Source organism: Ascidiella aspersa, chromosome 3, assembly GCF_963924565.1.
Source record: "Ascidiella aspersa chromosome 3, kaAscAspe10.2, whole genome shotgun sequence".
NCBI lineage: Eukaryota > Metazoa > Chordata > Ascidiacea > Phlebobranchia > Ascidiidae > Ascidiella > Ascidiella aspersa.
This window is the reverse complement of record NC_139449.1, coordinates 20,659,608-20,684,067: the sequence shown is the minus strand read 5'-3', so window position 1 is coordinate 20,684,067 and position 24,460 is coordinate 20,659,608. Positions and strand designations below refer to the sequence as shown.

Here is a 24,460-nt window from a genome sequence, read left to right as displayed (position 1 = left end):
CAGCGTTATTCCAGAGCGCTAACTGGCGTTTCAGGGTCTTTGGATTGCGTTACCAGAGCAATTTCGATCGTTAATAGGGTCAGATTTAAACTGTGTAAAAAGGTGATTTAATTATTTTACAGCATCAGGAAAATGTAACGGAAACAAATCTTGTTAGTTACACTTGTTTTCAGTGGTAAAACAAAGGGTAAACCAGCATGGTCAACTTAGTTTGGAGAAAAACTGTTACCAAATATGTTTGTTGAATGTATTTACTTCATTGCATTTAAATAGACAAAACTCTCCCAGATTGAAACAAATCATGTATGGCCAGCCATTTTAGATGCACTGGGCAAAATGCGATAAAACATTTGCCTTGCATGTAAATAGGTTTCACAGAAAAAAACGTAATGAAAAAAATAAATAAATGGCGGTGTTTCCTAATGAACTTAGAAATGGCAACAGTATACGAAAAAGTTTGTAAACGCATTGACGACGCACCAACAAAACTAACGAACCCATTTCATAAACCGCATACCAGTGCACTGCAGTTGGATCACGTCGTTTTGAAGATAAGCGATAACGGGGCGCAGCGCGCGTCACGCAAATGACGCCGTCCCATCGCGATCAGACGAATGTGAGCTTTACATGCTACAGCGCATTATGTGCTTATTTCAAGGTGCCGCACAATGCCGCTTGAATAATTGATGGTATTCGTTTAATAACTTGCAAATGATAATGAACGAGGCTCTGTCGTTTATACGGCAGCAGAACGACGTAAGTCTGTGAGGCTGATATTCTTGATACGTATACCCTACTCTTATTTTGCTTATGAGGATTAATAATACCTTTTTACGGAACCAAAATATGTTTTTAAAAATACAACATAATCCTGTAATTTTGCATGTTTTCTTTAAAACGCTGCAAAAGTAATATCGTAAATTGAAAAACTAAAGCCTATAACGTGTTTTCGTTCTAATGAGAACTGTTTGCTTTCAGTATACGACTACGTATATAGATCTACAGTATACAACCCTATTTTTTAGATATTTTTTCTTTAGTTGTTTACACAAATACGAAATCCGCAATTTAGATATATGTAGGTTAATAAGGTAAGGTTATTATGTTTTATCTTACAAAAGTCACAGAAATCGTCAAGACAAAGCATGACATTTTATCTAAAGTCGTTTTTTATATTTTCTTAAAGTTGATATTTTTTATAATGCTTACTTTTTTGTATTAATAAGCTAATTTACAAACGTGTTCTACTGATTTAAATTATATTAGACCTAAATGTTGACAGCACACTAACATTTTTACACTTTTTATGCAGCTTATGTTTGCTCTTCACGTCCGCAATTTAATACATTCGAACGAAACATTTGATTTTTGGTTTAAAACAACAATAGATGTACATCTGCTTACTAAACGTGTAGCACCTGGCCTTTTCGCGTTTGATAATTGCGCTTCGTTTGTCGTCGATAAATAGCCATAGCATAGCATAGCATAGATATTTTTATTGTAGCGTCTCGATTGTAAATAAAATCGATTTATTTTTACGTGCAAAACTTTTATTTCTTTACTGAAGAAAACAAATATATTCCTTCTTCAACAATTCTTTACCTTTCGAATAGAAACCACCGCCAAAAAGCAGTTTTCCACAAACAACGAAATGAACTCTAGTCCAAGCCACTCGGAAATGCTGATCTAAACACGTTTGAGAAGTAATGTTTTTTTACAATTACTTTTACGACTTGCGCTACCGCAAAAATATTTTTTGACCTGTGCCTCCTGATACAAAATCGAAAAACAATGGTATAAAATAAGAAATGCACGAAAGACTGCTGATGGTGCTTAATATTGCATCTGAACTGAGATTGAAAGCAAACACCATTTCCTTATCCGCCTCTGCCCTCGATACTCAAAAAATATGTTTTTTAATAAAACGTAGAATTAGGTGATTTACTGCCTTAAAGAACTTCGGCTAAATACTCTTTTTCAGCTATCTACCAAATCTATGCAAAGCAATTATAGCGATCTTTGGAAAGAAAAACAATTTTTATCGTCCTGCTTAGATATCTGTGCTTTCGCTGTTAATAAGCTGGTGGCACACGAAAACAAGATTTCGCGTCATGCTAGGCCGCGATACTGGCTATGGTAGAAGTTTCCTGTTCTTCGTCGAAGAAAAACAGTAGCAACTTACCTACTACTTCACCAAACCCAAAATAGGTCTTTCCAAAACAAAAAAAGGGCCTTTCGAAATACTCAAAATTAAGGCAAGTCACGCTTGCCAATTGCCGGTTCTGCCTTATCGATATGACAGTCATTGATTATCACTAGACGGGCAAAAAGTGGCAAAAACAAAATCCCATCTGCGGCGTCGACCGTGCGTTGACAAACGTGGCCTGCGACAAAACAGTCACTTTCTCACTTTTAAAAACACCCGTACCCAACGGTGGTATGTTTGTTACATTAAAAACTCCAGAGAATGACGATAGTGGTGATAGGCAGCCATTATATTTAGATTCGGGATAGGGCGATTTTAGTTCCACGCCCGTAACCCTTGACCCCAGGTTCGTTTCATCGTCAGTTGAGGGTGACCTTCAAATATGATAGTTTACCGAAAAGTTGCAATTTTTAAAATGTACACATTGAAAGCGTCAAAATCTTAACTTCGCGGTAAAATGAGCGCGTTTTTCACCAACAGTAAAGCAAATATTCGAAATTTTTGAACCCTTCACTTTATATTGAAAAAATTTGCAAGGGGTCTTAGCTTATTATTATGCTTAAAAATTCATTTTGCGTTTGGTTGTTAAATTTATCAACGGCAATTTACGCCCGATTTCGTTTGCGCAAAATAAAACTATTGCGGCAAAAAAAACCCGAATCTAAATTGCTATACAGAGCGCTGACAATAAAATTAAGGAATAGTCACGGAGGTGGCGACAAACCAAAGACGGCAGTGTGTTTGTTGCAGTAATCCTTGGTTTGCAGTTTACGCAACCTCCCAGAGCGAAGCTCTTTGTTGTTAAACCGAACGCTGTATTTTCTAATCTGTTTTGCCAGCTACCGTCAAATTTAATTTGTTGCCACCGAAATTTGTCACGGATTTTCTGCTACCATTCCGAAATCAGCAGAAACGCGCGTATCAGTGTTTGTTGCAGTCACGCCCGTTCCTATAGTTTTCCCAATTTGACCGCTAATTATTTTTAACTCTGGATTTTGCTTTGACATTCTCCGCTAAACGCCCTATGCCCCAACGTGATGTTTTTTGTATTTACCCACATGCACAGATTGCACTAAGATAGAGGTGGCCTAAATTCTGTTGTATATAGCGGGAACCTTACACGTTGAGTCGAATTACTGTGTACTAAGCGTCACAAACAACATCGCCGAAAGGAACTTTAAACCAGCAAAACTCGCAGTTAGTTTTACCTAGCTTTGTCCCCTTTGTCGCTGAGCTCTGCCCTTAACCATTGTCGCATACCGCTCAATGCCAGTGTCAGTACGCAAAAATGTTTTTTTTATAAAACATCTTCAGGCGGAACAACCTGTGCAGCTTTATTGGTTCGGTCCGTGGCCAAAGTAGGACCAGCATTGCCTTTCAATTGACGGAATTTAATATATGGCGACTGGTAATGGGCGTGACCGTTTGCAACTACCGGGTGGGCGAGTTACTCAATTCGGGCGTTTATCTATTTTCCCTTTCCGCTCATATTGCCTTTTACCGATTGGCGTCGCCTATAGCGCGTTTTGTTGTCGATTCGCCAGCGTCGAATCGTGACCGTGTTTTGCTTGCGACTTGCGTCCTGTGCCTATTGGACATCGCTTGTTTGCCCCCAACGGAAGAGGAGCTATAGTTATTTCTCTAATACAGTGATTTTCAACCAGTGTTTTGCGGAATACTAGTGTTTCCGTGAAAGATCGTCAGGTGTTCCGCAAGAAATTTATTAATTTTACAAATGTTCCACGGGACACACCACCTTAAATAGCTTTTATTTTCTGAAAAGTAGTTTCCACTATCACCAGTTTGAATTTTCAATTTATCGTTATGCAATAAATAAGACTCGTTGCGCATAGAATTTAATTGCGTGGACCTGTTTCTGTTTAAATACAATACGGTCAAATGTTAATTTTGTGCTCATTCAAACACGCCCATATATCGTACTGAGTAAAAAAAATAAATTGCTTAACTTATTGTTGTGTTGTTTGTTTTTAATGCATTATTATTTATAAGCTTTTGTTTGGTGTTCCGCAAAATTTATTATTACATTAAGTGTTCTGTCGCTCAAAAAGGTTGATAAACACTGCTGCATAAACTAAAGAGCGACTGCTAAATCTCTCTGAAATGAACTTTCAAAACATATAACATTCACTATTGCACATTTTAAGAAAGAAAATTGTTAGGCTACTTGACACTATTTTTGCCTTGGTTTGTCTTTTAGGATATATTTCTTCAACTAGAATCAACTGAGCTTTTTCCCATCTACTGAAATTATTTTGCTGTAAAAAATAGTCTAGTAACCAATTCAGTGATCGTGAAAAATCCTCCTTTCTTAGAATCGATGTGTATAGTCATCGAAATGTAAAGTTGTCCAAAATTAAAAAAAATATTCTGCAGCACGTATCAAATAGTTATACTCATTAAATAATGGGACATGGCAAAGGTGACCCATTAATTATTTTATAAGTAAGTATAGTTGAAAAACCTAAAGCAAAATATTTAACAAGACCTAAAACAAAATAAAAATATAAATGTTTGCTCCATGTATTTTTCGCGGGTAATTATAGCGTTTTTTTTTCCGATATAGGTATAGTACGCGAAAATTATATGAAACCTCAAAATCGTATGCGAATAGAACAAACTGGCATCATCCTTTCCTTTCCCGAATAGCAATAAACTAAACATTCTTGATAAACAAAAACTTTGCATAAACAGAATTATTTTAATAATTCGTATGGCTGCCTTTGTATTTATATTTAAGTTTACACTGCAACTTGCATTTTAATTACGCCAATAACTCTGCAATAAAAAAATATGCTCATTGTCAAATAACTGCGCAGTTGACCGAATTAGCAAAACTCTCAAGGAGACCCAGATAACATTTCGTGACTTCAGTTGTTGAGCAAACCGCATTCGGAAAAGTTGCACGGCAATATGATTCTTACAGTCGCTGCTCCTGAAATAAAATCCCGACAGTTTCAGTGGCAAACTGCAACATACTATCGGTTTTTCGTAATGCACTGAGCATTTTTCTAACTCTGCTGCATTAAAAAAGATGGTTGCCGAATAGTGCAACAAAACACTGTAGCGTATTGCGTATTAATTGGTTTCTTTGCGAAAGTGGAGTTTAATATAAACATATTCAAATTCTTTCCCTTCTGTAGACTCTACGACAGTATGCATTACCGAGTTTGGCGTAAAGAAAATAGTGCAGACAAATAGACAACAATCTGGGCTTTACTTTTCCTTCTGTTTTAACACATTGCACCTACTTCGAAGTAAATTCTTTCAAGTACAAGCTTATTAGTTCGTAAAACCAACTTCAGGCAAAAGCCGATCGAATTACTTCTGCACAAATGTAAGATCTCTTCCTGGGGAACCTATCTGTCAGGCGAATGCAACGACACGTGTAATCGTTTTTCTCTACGCGTCGGTAGCCACTTTACTACACCCCAAACAGAACAGTGACATCACCACTTTGGACAACGAATATTATGAACAATACGCAAGTTGATAGGTGACGTAGGTGCCGTTCTATGAAATATGAAGAAAACAAGCTTTTCCTTTTTTAGATATGGCAGTCAACCGTTACAAGACTGCAAGGTAGCACAAGGCTAATGAGGGATCGTGTAACTTTCAAGTTCGATCGAATGCCGCTTTCTCTCTTATTTTTAACTTTGCCATAAATCCGCTAACTTAAACCAGTAAGTGATCTCGTTTTATTTTATATTAAGTGCCCCAGAGTCTAAACACGGAGATATACGATTAATTGAAGATATCTTCTACCAAATGTCTGGCAATCCAAACAGTTTCAACATGAAATTAATAGGAAGGCTAAATTAATTTTTAATTAACTAAATTTTTTAAAGAGAGTATTCTCGTGTCAATTTATCTTAGTCAAACTCTAATTTAAGGGATTTGTGGACTTGGTGAATCACTAAGACGACTTTCAACAAACAAACATACGAGAAACTCCCGCTAACCACTGCATGGGTCATTAAAAGTCAGCAAGCAATCCCTGAACTGGGTTTCTGTTGAAGCACGATGTTTAACTTGGGTCGAACGCTGACAATGCACCTCTGGTTAATTGGCTGCTTCTGGTTGTCCTATACACGCAACTAAACCATCAAACGCCCAAACTTAGTAAGAACAAAAACATAATTTACAGCATTATCTTAATAATAAACAAATGTCTTTCAAAAAACTAAATCTATAATTGATTTTATTTTATGTATGAACCTATATGTTTTTTGTGCAACTATTATCACCCTTATGCTTCGAAAAATGTATGGCTCTTGGCGAACTAAGGGTAGATAGACGTGATAGAAAGGCAGCGGATGTAGCTGTCTTATACCAGGTTATATATCCCATAATAAAAATTCTCAGAGGTCCGCAATACAATACATAGAATTGCCTCAACAACAAAAATACAACTCGATCAGGTAGCAAGCCTTTGTAACGAATGTAAAGGTTGCTTGTTGTTAACGCATTTTGTGTGGATTGCAAATTACCAAAAGCAAGAACGACACTTTTCAATTGGAATGTGTTGTGTTTAACATGACACATTTCTACCTACTTCGACATTACATTTTACAGCAGGCTAAAAGCACACAATCTAAGCAGATATTGTTCCAAACTGTTAACGCTTTAAAAGCAATAAGAGGTAAATCACCTTACTAAATTTATAACAATATAACCATTAGCAAACTGTCCTGGCACTACAAACTGTTAGTGTCAACACGAGATTGGTATAATACGACATAACAAGACCACTCAGCAACAAATGGTAATGCTCGAGCAGTTTTCATGAAGACAAAGAGTGGAAAAAATTCCATTAGGATTCGCAAGAACAAGGCTGGGTGCGATAAGGCCGATGATTCTCGGGCCCTTATCGCCATGACTAAAACGCCCAGCAAGCTCGCTCTTGCGACTGGCACGCGCAACCTTTCCCCACGTTGCTTGCATATTCCATGGTGGCCGAAGACGACGCGTCACGAGTTCACAGCATTCAGAGTTCGGGCATTTATCGCCGATCCATCGTCGCCCCGACGACGACACACGGCTGTGACGTCACAGATGACAGTCATCGTCTGGCTGACTCAAGAAGTTTGAAGCGTCGCTGCCGTTGGCATTGTCAAGTTTGCCAGTGTCTGACCGTCGGTGCATCGGCTTGCACACGCATCATTTTGCTAGCGAAGCCTAATGAAATCGACCGCAAACGACCCTATACAGGAAATTTATACCGGAAGGTTTACCGCATAGCAGTCTGTTGAATCCGATACATAGGGCGCGTTTGAAAACAGTGACGCTTGTTTAGTCGTTTAGGAAGAGGCAAAATATGCGGGCCGACCACAACCGCAAATGAATCCCGTGTTGATATGAAGCCGATCACGCACGAGTTGACTTGTTAGCGTGGCCACATCATCAGCGCTTTCCACAACCAGCCCCACCCACCGTGGGAGCATTAAACGATTCCCTAATGGGCATTTCGCGTTTGTGGGCCTTTGTGACCCCGCTGCCCCTCAGCGCACCCGAAGATGTAATCTTTCGCCGGGTATCCGATACAGCTTCAATAGAGACTCGATGACGTAAGCTTGGGATATCCCGCTGCTGGTTTGTTGTGTTTACTTCGCTCGTTTGGTGCGGGTTGTTTGGCGCCATTCGTTTAAATTCCAACGATATTTTGCCATTAACCCCTCTAAATGCATTGATATACATTAACCCCTCTAAATGCATTGACTCAGAGTTTCCTTTACCGTGATGCATTATTTTATTTTTTTAAACAGACATGACTATAAACAAACTGACTCAGAAACACACCAATTATCGATTATATTAAAACGTCTAGAACAGTGATTCTTAACTGGGGTGCCGCGGCGTCCTGGTGTGCTATTTTCAATGCTCAAGGGTGCCAATAGGTATTTAATCATTTTTAAGAATCGGATTTTTGCTCAATTGGTAAGCTTCTTGATACAATTATTTGTGTACGATTAAAGACCATATATCAAATGACATTTTCCTATATGTTTTAATTTGTTGTGTTTGTTCCATGTTCCATTTATAATGACATTTCAATAAAATACTCAACAAAAATTCCAGTCGGGGTGCCAAAAATATATTTATTATTTTTAAGGGGTGCCGTAAGCCATAAAAGGTTGAGAATCACTGGTCTAGAATAATAACAAAACTCAGTTTTTACAGTGGCTGTTGTCACCGCGGCATTTTGCTTTCGACGAGAGGAATGCCGCCACCACTAAAATCGAATGTTATCTAAACCGAAATCGATTTTCGTTTTGCGGAGAAAGCGGAAATTTAAGTGCTGGTCAGTTATCAACTGCGCCTTCTGTCTCAATCTATGTTATTTCGATTGCCTATTATTTTTAGCTCACGGATTTCTTTAACCTCAGTGTTCAGGTCTCAATTTTGATCTTCAGCGTCGAATGTTGCGATTTTTGTTCTTAGGATGGACTTATTACTTTGCTATTACCAATAAAAAGTTTGCCTGCTTTTAAAACATTTAAATGAAATTTAAATTAGGTTTATATTTGCAAACAACTTTAAATTTTTAAAAAATCCTGCGAAACAGGGATAAGCACCACGCGTCTTTAAAGGAATTTGTCAAACTAAAAAAATATAAATAATTCGATTTTCAAAAAATTAAACTTAACGAGTTAATTCCAATCCAGTGCTTCTATAAATCCTATAATTTTAGCTTGCTGAGTCAACCGCAAAATTGGAGCACAAACAAAAATAACCATGTTTAAAAAAAAATATTCTTCCAACCACAGACAATCTACAAATCAGATAAGTTATAAATGTGTAAATAATTAAAAAAATATTTCAATAGGAAACAATAAGGAGGGCATTCTGTCACCGGCCAACTATTCCACTTGGGAAAGGGTATATGAACCCGAATAACCTAATGCCACGCCGCAGTACAACAGGGACAGAGTAGCCAGCAACCGAGCCCCGAAACAACAGAGTTGCCACCGGCAACCAACCGAGTGTGACTGGTGGTATATTTAACCACACTTTTATACGCTAAGGCGTGTCGCTTGACCTTGAACCACTCCCGCAACTGGGACCCTTTAACGTCTAACAAGCGGCGCGCTTTGTCATCACCGAAACTTAAGTGCTGCGGTGCCGGGCGTGGATCTACGACACAAGTTGCCAGTTTCTTACGCAAACTTCGGCTTTTTTTCTTGTGTTTATTTTGATCTTCACAACTCTGGCGCAGGCGCCATTTTTAGTCACTTGCGTATAGACATCTTTATTATAGATTGAAAGGGCGTGTTAGATGAAAGCATAAACCTTTGAAAGCAGGTATAAACAAACTTTGATCCTGCATTTGTCTTGGGTTTTTTAACATTCGAGTTTGCTTGGTAAAGTATATCGAGTTTGCTTGGTAAGTTACAACACAGGGGAGCCATTAAGTTTACTCAGTATGTCGAGAAAGAGTAAACGCCCTAGTGCATTTTAATATAATTTATCTTCTACATTTATAAAGGTCGTTAAATACTGTACTTGGGTTCATAAAAGCTGCATGTGTTGTAAAATTAGTTGTAAAGAATAAAACAAACCGTTTACCATAGTAATGCAATAAAACAACAGAGTCTTCAAGTGACATATTGCCAATGTCATATTTTAGCGCAATTCTGTCAGATTCGGATTTTGAGAATGTAAGTGCGCCATTAATCATGCTTCTTAAATGGCTCGTGAAGCGTCGCGGCCAACGGGTAACAGAAATCCGAGAAACGTCGGATTTGGACTCGGGAATCACGTTTCATGAACACAGACAGAAATAGGACAAAGTCAAATGTCGAATTCGACGTAAGTTGAGCTTGGATAAACAAAAGTGCCTGAAGACACACTTGCGTGACAACATGACAATTCTCCTTATTTGTTGGACGCAAAGCAAGATAACTAGCCGTGGACAGTTTCGTGAAAAAATAGCCTTTCAAAGAATTTAGTCCGAAAGTATATTTTCCCCGGATAGGAGAAAGGGAACTTAAACCCTGATATGCAAACTACTGAGGTTAAAAGATAGCGCGTTCACTGAATTGTGATACAAAGCATTCTTAATCAGATTACTCGACCGCTGTATTTGAAGATTTTTTCTTTTAAACCGCCCAACGTGAAACTTAAATCACATATAAAATTTTAGTGCAAACTGAAACGGACATTCTTTTACCCTAACAACAGTGTCACAATTTTGCAAAAGGGCATTGTGGATATAGCGAATATGTTTCACTGACATCATTAGCATAACAGACACAAGATCGTTTTATAGTAAACATTGCATCAAAATAATTAGACCTTTTACGGGATACAAGTCCCAAATTGCCTATATGCGTTCGTCTAGTTAGGTGTGCTGTATACCGAAATATGAAGACTTTCAGTTTAACCTTAACGGATAAAAAATTCTAAAATACCTTAACGAAATCAAAAAAGTCCAAATAGTATGGCAATCAGCATATCCAACCTGGAAGATTGCGCGTTTAAATTACCTGTCAACATGTGGCATTTTGATGACCGATGTCCTGTGTCGATATCAATGTACAGCACAGATACCAAATAAAAACCAAAAGTACCTATATGCGCAACCAACATACAAGCAAGCATGTGAGCTTGCTGCGTGAACGAACCTTAACTTACTGCATAGACAAGAAAAACGGCGACTTACGGATAAACATCATTTGCAATGCGGGATTTACAGTGAATTAGTTCCCTAAATGATTTTAATAATGGGTTCATCTCTTACACGTACGTTCTCTATTTTAGAACAAAAAAATTTTCCTTGATCGATAAAATCAACAGCGCAAGTGCGAGGTTGCTGGTTGCTGAAAAAATAATTAAACAAGACTTCCAACATAAAACACAGAACAAGTGCTAACAACTTTGCATTAACAGCGGTTATTCAGATGAGTTCTTCAACGAAATGCAGAGTCGAACCGGATTTCCAAAACTATTTGAAACAAATCGATATCTAGACGCAATCAGACACGTAAAACGTGTCGTAAAACCTCTATTGAGTTTAGTTCAATTTACGTGAGCTATAGGCACCAGTTCAAATATCATAAAAACGAAAATAAAATCAAAATCGTGGGTTACAATTTATAGTATAAATTATGCAGAAACTCCTTTCGGAGAGATCAAAAAATGTAAATCGAATTCAGGCTGGAGACAAAGTGTGGGAAAGCGACTGTAAATTCCGTCTGCGAGATTTTTAAATTTCCTTTCAATTTCCGGGTCAGCAATTGTGGTTTGGTCTTTAGCGTGTCTCAATCAAACACTGGTGACGCCAACTTAGCCTTTTATCGCAGCATCACTGATTTTCGTTTATTCGTTATGTTGACACTTCCTTTTGTCTTTTTTTACATTGGATTCCACGTTTAATCTGCTTTTAAAACATAGCGTGTTTTCAATGTTTAATGCGTCATTGCCAGTCAGCTATTACTATATCATTTTAGTGTTGGACGGTTTTGTATTTCTCGCGCCCTGTGTGTAGATCGGATCGGTGTTGTATAGTGTACTGCAGTCGACTCGAAACTATATTATGCGTTAGTGTTTTCTTTACAATTTTAAGACAGGTCCACAAGTAAAAAATTCTAACAAGTTTTATTTTGTCGCCAATGAAAGATGGCAAATCGCTCAGTGTTGTAAACAAGTCATTATAGGTCTAAAGTCAAGTCATTTGTAAATTAACTTAAGTCCAATACAAGCAAAAACAACAAGTCAAGTCCCTGTCAAGTCATTAAGCGAGCAAGTCAAATTCACTAAAAGTAAAAATAACAAAATCGAAATAACAAGCAAGCAAATTACTAGATAAATAGCTCAATTTTTTATTATTTTAATAAAAAACATTTAAATAAAACACTTGATTTGAACTTAAGTTTTTGGCAAAAAGACTTAAGTCCAAGTCAAGCCATTTGTCCAAAAGACCAAAGTCATGTCATTTCATTTGAGAACACTGACTTAAGTGCACTTAAGTCAAATCATTGACTCAAGTCATTACAACACTGCGGACCGTTTTGCGGTTTTTAGATTTTTCGGGGAGGATCTTTATAAAATACTATAGTAACTTTCTTTGTGATGGAAACCTCTACAGCCAGGCAGATTTGAAGTACGCAGAACAGTTTTGCGCTACCCTTACAAATAGACTTGTTGCCTTGAAGTAAGAAATTCTCTGACAATGATAAGAGTTGCTGACTTGGTGGCCCGCAAAGATGCGAATCCATTGAGTTTACTAGCAGATTAAACTCGGTATTTGTTAGCTTGTTGTTATACAACATCAGGTCTGGGCTGTTTTACATTTTGGAAAATGTTAACCACTTGCGCATATGTTATACTATACTTTACATAACGATATAAAAAACGTTTTTGTCAATAACTCATACTTTAATCAGTTTAAAATAAAGTTTGAAACAGAACAATATTTTGATGTACAGAACGTTCATGGCTTTTAAATATTTATCAAAATTGTTTCAATACCCCGCCTGTTGATTTGCAAACTTTACGTTAAGCTTTTAAATTAAACTATAGCATATACACACACCTTTTTCATGTAGTACTCGTCGGGTTCCTTCAAGGGCTTGTGTGCGCACTCGGGAAACTCGTAGACCGGGTCCCGCTGCCCCAGATACTCCGGTAGGTGCTTTCCCTGCTTGAGTTCGGACGATGGCGGCTTCTCCCCCCCACCTGCCACGCTAAGGATCCCCTGCATGAGGGACTTTCGTTCCGATGCGCGTCCCAGGGCATTGCGTCGATCGGTCACTGCCGAAAAACATACAAGACTTGGATAAGGAAACGCCAATATTTATATCAAAGCAAGCATTTTTAACTCAAAACGTATAGGCCTAAGCTGTTGTGCTGTACGTGCCACCCAGCACACAAAAGTCTGATTTCGGCATTTGCATATACACTTCGGTTTGCTGCGTTCCACGTATATGACTTTCCACAGTCATGCAATAGTGTACTTCAATTTTATGACGAACGGGTTGAATATGAATAAGAAAAATAGAAGTACTATGCACATAATATTAATAGGTGGTGGTTCAAGTAAAGAACAAAGCGTTAAACATTCAAAGGCTAGAAGGATATGTATTTTTATTACAGCTAAACATTTGAAACAACTCTGTTTTCAAGTACTTAGATAAGGGATGTTCACCACATGTCATGCGCCGTTTTGCGAGGTTTCCTAAATTCCACAACTTATTAGCTCCACCACGTGGATATATATTAAATCATCGTGTTTTTTTCGATGTATACAAATGTAAAGCATTACGCCTCAAGTTTATTTGTGTGAATATAATTATTAAAACCTCTTGCGCGGCGATAAAATGTTTGGGGGTGTAACACAGCAAAACACAGTTAATAATAATATGCATAACATTATGCAATTGCTTGCAAGTTTAAAGCGGTTGTGCACACAAGAAACGTTACAATATACTCCTAGATAAATATATCTCTAAAATCGTTACTGTCAACGAAATAATAAAAAACAACAAACATATGTCAAAGCTATAGCACACCACAGAAAGAGTGAAAGGTATAATTTCAGCGAAATAAAAACGAAGAGTAAGGAACCATTGTTTGCTGCAAAAGAGTTTTGTCAAAATTTTAGGCTAAAAGTGTTTCTAACGGTGTTGTAATAGGTTAAGGAAATACATTATTTAAACGTTGCTTGCTAAATATAGCTTGGTTCGTAGCCTACCGTAATTACTTTAATATAATAAATTCAAGTATTAAATCCAACAAGAAAGACTGCAAACACATATTTCTGCATTCGTGAAAGACTATTTGGAAAATCGCGCAGTTTTAACGAAATATGCAGTCTATAGACCAGTAGCATTCACGGAAGAAAAGAGCGAACAACAGTAAGTGCACTTGCGGCCATGTGATCCGCACGATCAACGTATAATCTTGTATGCACATAACAAGGACCTCACTCGAGCGACGCTCATTTAACAGCATGCGTGGAATGCGTGGCTGCCACAAATTTCGTGCTTTGCGGCAAAAAGGGGGACATAACAACACTAACGTGAAACTGTAAAGGGTGTGAAATACGCACGGCACGCCGAGTGACTTGTACGGCTCTTGTCGTGAACTTACACTCTGATTGTGCCTTCTCCCTGCATTTCGTTCGGTATTCCTCGTTAAGCTTCTCGATATAGAACCTAAAATTCCGCTTGTCTAACATGTCGGGCGTCGACGACATTTTGCAACAGTGTCAGTTACGCTCACCTACATGCACTTGCTATCCTACGTCCTCAAAAGGCATTTTTTTTGTATACAAAACGAAACTAAGCCGCCTGGCCAACGAAGAGCCGTTACTGCCGCTCGAACACCAGTCGCTGTAGTAAGGTTATAGATGAAATGTGTGATATTATGTTTGCGAAGTTTGATGCCCGCAGGGAAATTAGCGCCACTGCAATCCTCTCGATATCGAGTATCGCCATGACGGGATCTAAACGGTGCGCACAATGTGTCTATCATTTAGCGCGATATGTAAGTCTGATTGGCAACACGCTTAAGAGATGCAATATATTAGTCAATCAAAATATTGCCTCGGCTCCGAAAAAAACAACAAAATGCTGCACTGGAAAGGACATTGTTTATAATGACAGAGTTGGCTTTATCTGCGATGACCACAAAACTGTTGATGTTCACTGTTTACACTTCGTTAAAATCAAAGATGACCCCATCATATTAAAGTCAGTATTAGGGGTTTCATTGTTGCCTTATAAGTATAATGTATCTTGTCTAAGGTACTACAAAATATGTTTAATCTTTACAACGAGTGTGATTAAAAAATGACATAACCTCCTCTTGAGTGCCTCGACTTGTTTGAAGCGGAGTTACCTGCATGCAGCTACATACGTACCGAACACATAGTTAATGAGAAGGTCCAATTTCCAAAGAGGATATTCGCGCCGAACCTCGTAGAAGGACATAATAATAAACAATTTTGGTGTGCTTTGACGCTTTTTCAGCAACGTTCGTTTGATGTCGGATTAGACGTTAACTCAGTACACACAGACGAGCTGTATGATAGTTTGTCCTAGACTTTACTGCCATTGACATTTTGACCTAGAGTTGCCTTGTGGAACACAAAAAGTATAGTTGTACGTTGATATAAGCGGTATTGCTCACAGTATCAACCGATATAGTTGTAAAATCAATCTATTATTATTGTCGCTATTTCATCAGGCTGAGTGATTCTGCTGTAAAACGAAAGCATGTTCGATTGCTCGAGTGGGATGAAGAACATCTATACAACGTTAATCTGAGTAGCCTATAGCTAAATACAGGCCTGGGCTACAGATGTACTATACAAAGCCATATGTTATAATAATGCGTTTAGATTACTCGTTTGAAAGTGGAATGCATAATTCTTAGTTAATCAAACTTTCATGTAAAAAAACATAAGCCTCTTAAATTTGCATCGTAATTGTTTTCGTCGATTAAAGCCGGAAAAGTAATGTTTATTCTTGCAAGCCATTGGTATGCATATACTGTCACAATGTATTCTGGCGTATATTTGTGTATTAGAAACAAAAAATTGGTTATTGAACGTTGGTGTTGTAAACAAGTCATTTTGAATCCCAGTCAAGTCATTTGTAAAATATAAGTCCAAGTAAAGAATAAATAACACGTCAAGACCCAGTGAAGTCATAATTAAAGCAAGTCAATTCAAAGTAAAGTTTTTGTCATAAAAATTACACGTTAAGCTATTAAAATTGGCTAAACTTGTCCGATTATGAGCAATAGCTTAACTAAAAAATACCGAAAAGGCAATAGAGGGCAAGCAAATTGTTTTATGTCCAAAATTAGAATTAATAAACCAATGAAAACACATAATTTAACCGAAGGCATTTGTCTATAAGACATAAGCCAAGTCAAGTCATTGACTTAAGTCATTACATCACTATTGAACGTAGAACAAAGTTACTTTACTTATACGACGATACATTTATTACGGCTGTTTGACTGTTTGTTGGAATAACAATGTTAACCACAATTTTACAAAAATGTAACATGGTGAGGGCATTTTAGTCATAAAGACCTTAAAGGTGTTTACCCCAACCTTTTTCATGTTTTATTTTTTTATTTTTTAGTGTTGCTTTGACTGTTAAAGATTATAGTCTTATTAATTAGACACGGCAACATGGCGCTAGTTTACCGCAAAATAACAAAAAAACTTCTTGTCTAGTATTGGCGAAAAGCTTCACGCTCGACATAGCTAAGTATGTGAGAAGAAGCAACGGAAGGAAAAATCACACCCGAGTAACTTTCGACGGCAGTTTTCGACACCCTCGGTCTCATTCTATACTGACACGGCGAGCCAAGATTAAGCGTGGGTGAATTTCGGGGTGAATAGCGTTGAAAAAGGGGTCACGGTAAAGAACGGACACCCCTTGAATCAGGACAGAATAAATCCCACATAAATTCTATTGCAAAACAAAAGTTGCCGTATGTTAACACATATATTATATGTATACGCGTACTTCGATTTGGAATATAAACGACGCAAGTTACAATCCCGAACTTTGCTACTAGCACATATAGGCAATAAAAAACTGCTAAAAGTAGCTGTTTTCGTTCCATTCTATACATATCTATGCAAAACAAAATGCACTGGCCATTACGACTGTAACTAAAATTAAAACAGTATACCCTTCACTTGTTCGGGTTTAGACTCTATATCATGGGTAAGACTCTATCTATATCATGGGTTCTTAAACTGGGTTAGAGGGTCCAACAAGGCCTATGTAAACGATTAGTCTAATATTTGAAACGGAAATACATTTTTAAATAATATGTAGAGTTAATAGAAAAAAAAACGCTTTTTCGCCTAGTCCTTTTATTTATTTAGACTATTTCAATTCCACATTTGTTTAACCGAGCACAGCGGGTTTCCTAGGTCTTCTTATTTTATCTGACATATTTTATGCCGACCCTAGTCCAAGCGCATACCAAAAATATATTTTTAGGGCCCGCGCCCCTTAAAAAATTAAAACCGCGCTTGTACTTTTCGAGACACGTTTTTCGTGTTTTTTAGTCTTAACCCTACGGTATATACCTTTTTAGTTTAACATAAATATTTTTTAAGCTAGTTAAATACAAATTCCCTTTAACACAAAATATACAGTTACCTATCACATAAACGAGAACATGTCGATGTTACCTTTGCTCAACTGGCGCTTAATTGCTACTGAAACAAGGTTAACATTGACTTTGTCTAAACTCTAAAGGATTTATCCGGGTGAAACTCAATTATTTCCGCTAATTTCCGCCTGGAAAATCCCAAGGTAGCTGTTGCACACAAGCGATTAAACAACCGGAGAAGTAAATTCCTCGACTAAAATCTGCAAATACGTCGGTGGCAGATAAATTATTACTCGTTCCGATTCATATATGGCGCAACCGGCTTTAAACGTGACTATACACAGACTCGTTGTATTACGCCGTTTGATATATTTCTGTGACCAGCAAGCACACCACTTACAATCGATAACTTTGGATAGAAATCTGTCTCATATTTCTAATGCTAAAATACGCAAGGTATGCTTCTTGTTGATTATTTTCTAACAAGGCTCCTCTGTGGGTCGGCACCGGGTGCAACATATCACCCGGGGCACGCCTCACCAGCCTCTGGCTTATCCAAGTTTACGCTTCGTTGCATTCGGCAAGCCCGATTTGAGGTTGGCCCTCGCGGTGCAAACTGCAGATGCACTCACGAACTAGACGAGATGGGAGCACTCGTGCTGTCACGGACGTGCTAATCGCCTTGCATTTTTCGCTAATAACCTGATCGAGGGGATCGGCTATCGCCGCGCGTTGAGATCGATACCTTAGCGCCCATGGGAAGCGGCGCGCGAAATTAAGCAATTTCCCAACTTGCCCGATGTTGATTCAGGACGCTTTTTCCTTTTGTTTGAGCGCCGTTGCTTATTACGGAGCTAAGTGTGATAATGGCGTTCTGGACCCTGACACGACCCTAGTCGTTTAGTTTGCATGGAAAAGCACTTTTCATGTGACAAAGTGGATTTTCGCATAGCCCAATGTCAGGTAATACCACGTATCGTTTATATAGGGCCGCCCAACTCGCGGCTACTAAGGGTGCTTCGGTATTCAACAGTTTAAGAGTCATATAGTCATCATTTTTGTTATAACAAAGGACGATTGTTCGCTAAATGGTCTTTAAAGGTCTACGATTTTGTGATAACAACTACAGCTTAAAAAGGTAATTTTCATATTCAGGTTTACCCTTTATTAGTTTTAAACATTTCCGTTATCCTTGATTAATTTTTTGTAGGACAACGAGGGCCTCGGAATTCGCTCACCCGACCTTCCTTGACACGTGAAAATTTCCACAACAAACCGCTCTTAAGTGATCCGTAAACTGCTTTGCTTTGTTTAGAAACCGCCAGCAAACCGACGCTGAGGTGTTCGACCCAGCTCAGGAAAAAGTGCAATGTTCAGTTGAGCGGTGATCTTTACAACTATCTTAATATAATCGCCATCGTTTGTTTGGACAGTTTAAACATTAATAGGAGAGAAAGAATTATCCTTCCATTTTCATTGGCCTATCGACCTACACACACAAGTATCCCAGTTCTTAAACTTTGTACTATAGTTTATACTACGTTGTTTATCAGATGGTGGTCATCTTTACAACCAATCAAACAAACGTTTCTATAACAGAAACCAATAGTATGTTTGGTTTGATTAATATATGTAATCCCCGAGCGTGTTTTTAGTTAGTTGGTATACTGTTTCGAAAGCCAAAACATACACTATGGCAAACAACGGTGACAATACAGCACTATGCATTCGGTTTCACTGATGGGAGTATATTAAGGATCTCAGTGCTCGACCGTGCACATTTTCCCAACTTCGTAATTCCAGGCCCATCTTCAAGATTATTAACTTTTAATGGAAATAAATCGAAATGAAGGAGAACTGACTTACTGCGCTTGCTGGCTATTCGAAATGGCATGCTGTCGTCCGAGTATATTCGTTCTCTACTCCCCACTGGCGACCACTTGTGATTGAAAAATCGCCGCTTAGGTGCCTCGTTTTCCGACAACGCGTCACTCCATCGATCCTCGTTCTGGGAAATGCAAACAATAAATTTGCTGGCACATTCATGTCCTGTTATCTCTTTTACGGCTCCGCCTAGTATGTATAATACAAATATTTGTCCTTTACTCGGCACAATAATAATTATTTACTGATTTTTTTCCGTCATAGGAAATTGTTGGTAGACTGTAGTATCCATTTCGACAGTTTCGGAAACGAAACCAATTATTTATGTTTTTATCAGTCACTAAAAATACAAGTCATTCCACCCACAATTGCCTTGTTTACACATAGTAAAAAGGTATCTATTTCCTAAAAACGTTGGTCAAGCATCCAGTGTTTTTCAACCATACGTGAGTTTTTCAGTCCTCTTTAACGAACTTTGTTTTGCGTAACAAGTTCGTAATATTTTTTCACATATATAGGTCAAAATAAGCGGCAACTAGTTTGTTTGATAAAAAGAGCAAAAAAAGTAGCTTTCAACATAATATTTAAGGATTCAATATAAAATTCCAAATCAAAGCAGTAGTAATAGAGCAGGCTCGTCGGTATATCCTAATAATGGTTTTATCCTAATAGATATAATGTTTTTTATTCGAAGGTTTTCAATTTTTTTTTAGATATCCCAACCAATACTAAATATTGCAACGGATAAAGCAATACACTAAAACTGCATCCAAATCTCCATGGAAATATACTCGTAAAACCGGTTTGGTAAACTCAAGGTTGAGAAACCTTATAGTTAAAGTCGTAAGTGTTTATAGTTGCGAAAGTGTTTTTATAGTTATGGGATTTATGGAAAAGTAGTGTTACCACGCAGTACCAGTGGTATGTGATCTTACGAGATTAAAAAGTTTTTTAAATGAATTTCAGGAAGTAAAGAAAGATGTATAGACAGGTTAAGAATCTCTGTACGATTTTCCGCAGAAACCAAAACCAGGACATGACACAATAAATGTACCCGCATTGCCCTGAGGAATAACTGGCGTACACTGCGTGTCTTGCAAGACAGACGAAACCCATTTCGCATATTTAGGCTAGTGCAGTGGTTATTTTATCTTGTGATCTATGGGCTTTTAACAGTTTTCCCCCATCAGATATTAAATATGAAAAAATAAGTATAAATTTATGTTGGTGAAACCAAACACAGTTCGGCTTACACAAAGCAAGCATGTTAGTGAGATCCTTATTACATGATCAGCAAACTAGATTGTTTTAAATACAAGTATTTTGTAAGATATTTGCTTTTCTCGAGCGACCTAATGAAAAACCTTTATTTTAATCAAATTGCTAAAACTTAAAAGTTAAGGAGACCTGACGCGCATTGTGCACACACAAAAAGTTGCACATTGCTCGGTATTATGGTATTTATTAAGATGGTTATGATAAACATGTTTTGTGTGCCATTGACTCTTCAGCTGTTATAGGCTTCACAGGATCCACGTAAAGTTGCATAATGCAGTAAAGCATTTCTTGTGTTTATCTTGTTTCAAAATATGTTACTTGCAATACAATGGACATGTTGCAAAAACATTACACTCGCAAAAATGGTAAAAACGTCTGAGTCTCGTTGGCGCTAGCCTATATTGTCGCATGGAAAAGTCACATATACCTTGGTCGCATATACTCAGTTAACCCCTTTGTGCATAATGTAGGTACCGATCAACTGAGTCAGTTTGACTAAACGTGACACTCATGGGTCGCAAACGGAGCAAATATAAATCAATAGTGGTCCGAGCATCAAAACACCTTTCATTAGAGCCCAGAAACTCACAAATTTGCCATTAATCATTCATTTTAGTTACTTTGCTATATGCGTATTTTTATGTCAAACATAAAATAGGATAAATGAATATTTAAAGCAAGCGGAGCATAAGACCATTAGAATTACTATAGAAACTTAATAGTAGAGCTCGCGCACTCTTTTTTCAAGAATATATTTTTAAGAATATAGTAATATGATTGTCACCATCCAACCTTTGAAGGGTTTTAAAAAAATTTAACGTTGAATAGCCTACAACTGCTGATAAACTCTTGACTTGATCTGGTTTGAATACAATTTTTAACTTTAAATCCGCACTCTAGCCCCAGGAATATTAATGTTGCGACGCATAACCTGCAGTTATAACCTCTTCTATGGCAAGTTTAGTTTTGCTAACGTTAAACTTTTGGCATTACCCAGTAGCAGCGTTGACAAAATCAACATTGTTTTCAAACAACTTATACACTACAAAATTGCATTTAAGTCACATCTATCAAACTAAGTACTCTAGAATTGACACCATGTGTATTAGATTATACGTACTGGATCCTCGAAGAGTGTCGGCGTCCTGGGTAAGTTGGAAAGACGCTGACGTTCCCTCAGGTAAAACTCTTGCTCTGCCCGCTGGCTGCTTTTCTGTGACTAGAAACAATTAACGCATTGTTTGAACACGAACATGGGTTTTAGATTCGTTACTGAAATGTGCAAACATATATAAACTCAGTTAAGAAACGGTATTTAATTAAATTTACAGCTTTTAGTTTATATTTGACGCTGAAGGACACAACGTAATCCTAAAATGATTATCTCAAAAAGACAAAAACAGTGTGTTTTTCAATTTATTTTTCTTCAAAATATCTCTTAAACTGAAAACATCTAAAATATTAATCTAAACGCAAGTTTTTTTCAATTTTACACACTTTTTTAATTCCTTGCTTATTATAAAATCAGTTTAAGCAACGATTATAATCCTTTATTACCAATTTCTCCTAGATTCTCCTTGTAAGCTGCATTGTATTTAACCATCAAGTTATTCTAACGATAAATAAATACATTGCCGTGGTGTATAAGCCGTTGGCTATGTACCTTTACTACGTAGAGCGCTCAAAATGCATTAAACGTAATATGCTGTATATTAGTTCATGGCCGTAATGAGACTACTTAGTGCATTTCAATGCGCACAAAGGTACAAATTAGTGCCCCTGTTCATTAAACATAAATGGGACCTGCTATCGGTAACGCACGGAGGTAAAACTACATTGAAATGGTCTGACTGTTGACATTATAGCACCATTGACATCACCTACCTGAGCTGAGGAAATACAGGAAAAAAACATCTTCGTCGGCACTTAAGCCCATTTACAAGGTCCACCCACTAAAACTAACTGGAAAAGTTATGTCAAAATATGTAAAACCCTATTTCAATACCAAAATAAAACTACTTTTTGACAAACATATGGCTAATAAAGCCATTGAGAAATATCCTAACAATTTATGGAAATTAGGCAGCAATGCCTAGAATAAAATTAAAAAAAAAGAAAGTTCAGATCGCTAAAGTGTCCACTTGCGCACCTTATTTAAAGGTTTTGTTTTGAATTGGGCGAATTGCTGCCACACATGAACAAACAACCCGAGTGATGGTTTTGATTTGGTTTATGACAACAACAGCTAAACGAAACGAAAAACGATGGCCACTTTAACAACAAAGCAGGCGCTGAGACTGAAAATAAAATTGGAATTAAATCCGCTTTAATGTAATAGGTTCACACTAGGATGTGTTTTTTATTGTCAATTTTTTGGGCTTTTAAACTGGCTTCTTCCTGCAAAACAGTTTATAGCCTATTAACTTTATCCGCCGCTCTTGCTTGTCGATTGAGGAAATGCTTGAAAATAAATCTTTAATGCTTTTCAGCATTTTTGGAGGTTTTGCGACCAAAATAACAAGTTATTTTTTGCAGGCTGTTTTTTGAACTCTTAAAAGTGTGACTAATAACACCTATTCTTAAAAGGTGTCTTTCGTGCGTTTTTTACAATTTGTCTATAACATTATAAATGTGATACGGCTGTGATGTTGCGCGTCTTTTTTAGAGACGTAAAAAAAGTTTTTTTACTAAATTTGCAGTAATTTTGTTTGATTGCTTCGCGTTGTTTAGTAGGATAAAAGTGCAATAAAAACCGTGCAACGCATACTTTGCATAAAACTGATTTTTACAAGCAATTTATAACTTGCGCACATGCACAAATTTGTAATATACCTCAAATATGAATAGAAAAGCCAACTAGGTCCAGTAAATCGACATCACCTTTAGGAAGACGCCTAAGATGATCATAATAGTACAAAGCGAAACGTCTTACAAAAGATGATGTTGGTTTACCCGATCATATGGGCTATATTGATATTCCATTTATAATTTGGTTTACAAAGTGAAGTTTTAGATAGATAATTTGCTACTTAAATCGACAAAAATCTACAAAACACTTTGCGGGGCTGGTTTGAGCTGACTATATAAGTACATAGCCATGTGTAAAATGCGAATGAATAAGCTCTATTTGATTTTGCGGGCAAATATGCTTTTTGGGGTTAGAATCCATAAACACATCGCAAAGCATCTTTAGACAGCGACCGAAATGAAGCATATCAGAAGATATTCCTCTGTATAGTTACGTAACACAAATGTTTTTTTCGTTTAGGAAATTTTCTAAGTTAAAAAACATTTTATACATTTTAGGAATGCTAACATCATTTAATAAATGTTTTTTACTTACAAATAAAGTAACCCACTCGTGCAGAAATGCTACATTACTGACTAAAAACATAACGCCACAAGGTTTTTTAGCTATCTAAAATCAAAGAGTGGTCAACGTGTAAGCAAACAACTAGTCACCAACCAGCCACTCACCCTTGCCAGCTTTTTCCAATCCATAGTGACAGGTTTGCGAGACTTCTTTTTGCGAGACTTCAAAACACAAAGACACAACAACGTCGAAGACGAAGGGCCGAGTTACGGGCCGCCTTTTTGTTCAGCATTGTTCATAGCTCGGTTCAAACGTACGGTAAACATTTCAGCGCCTTCTCGGACGCTTTTCGCAAAGCGGCGCTTTTGTTTCACACGTTTTTTTTTTAGCTAGATCCCTGAGCACCAGAAAAAGTCTGTTTCAATTTGCAGCCGAAGCGTGTGTGGGCGACAAATAATTAATGAAGCTTGTCGCGGGGAATTTTCGAACTAATTCTAAGTATCGCTATATAAACTGAGATGTAACACTTAAGTACAGACCTTTCAAAAAAAGCACGTCAATCATCAAATTTATTAAGAAATACACTGCTTATTTAACCTGGTTCTGCTTTATATTTCGTTTCTCGTCTATGTAACATTACAAACGATCATCCTATAAAAAAATCTAAAATTTTG

At 37.4% G+C, this 24,460-nt stretch overlaps 1 protein-coding gene across 1 annotated transcript in view; it reads right to left on the bottom strand.

Annotated features, from left to right (window-relative positions):
• LOC146160727 (sodium channel protein type 3 subunit alpha-like) overlaps nucleotides 1-24,092 on the bottom strand; it is a 56,029-nt gene extending 31,937 nt beyond the window's left edge. Inside the window, exons 1-4 of the mRNA XM_083384244.1 lie at nucleotides 23,951-24,092; nucleotides 21,594-21,692; nucleotides 19,178-19,319; nucleotides 12,759-12,976 (exon numbers count right to left, since the gene is read on the bottom strand). Coding sequence (XP_083240370.1) covers nucleotides 12,759-12,976; nucleotides 19,178-19,319; nucleotides 21,594-21,692; nucleotides 23,951-23,974 — 483 coding nt within the window. The 5' untranslated portion in view covers nucleotides 23,975-24,092. The remainder of the gene's footprint in view (nucleotides 1-12,758; nucleotides 12,977-19,177; nucleotides 19,320-21,593; nucleotides 21,693-23,950) is intronic.
• Nucleotides 24,093-24,460: the final 368 nt, after the last annotated feature.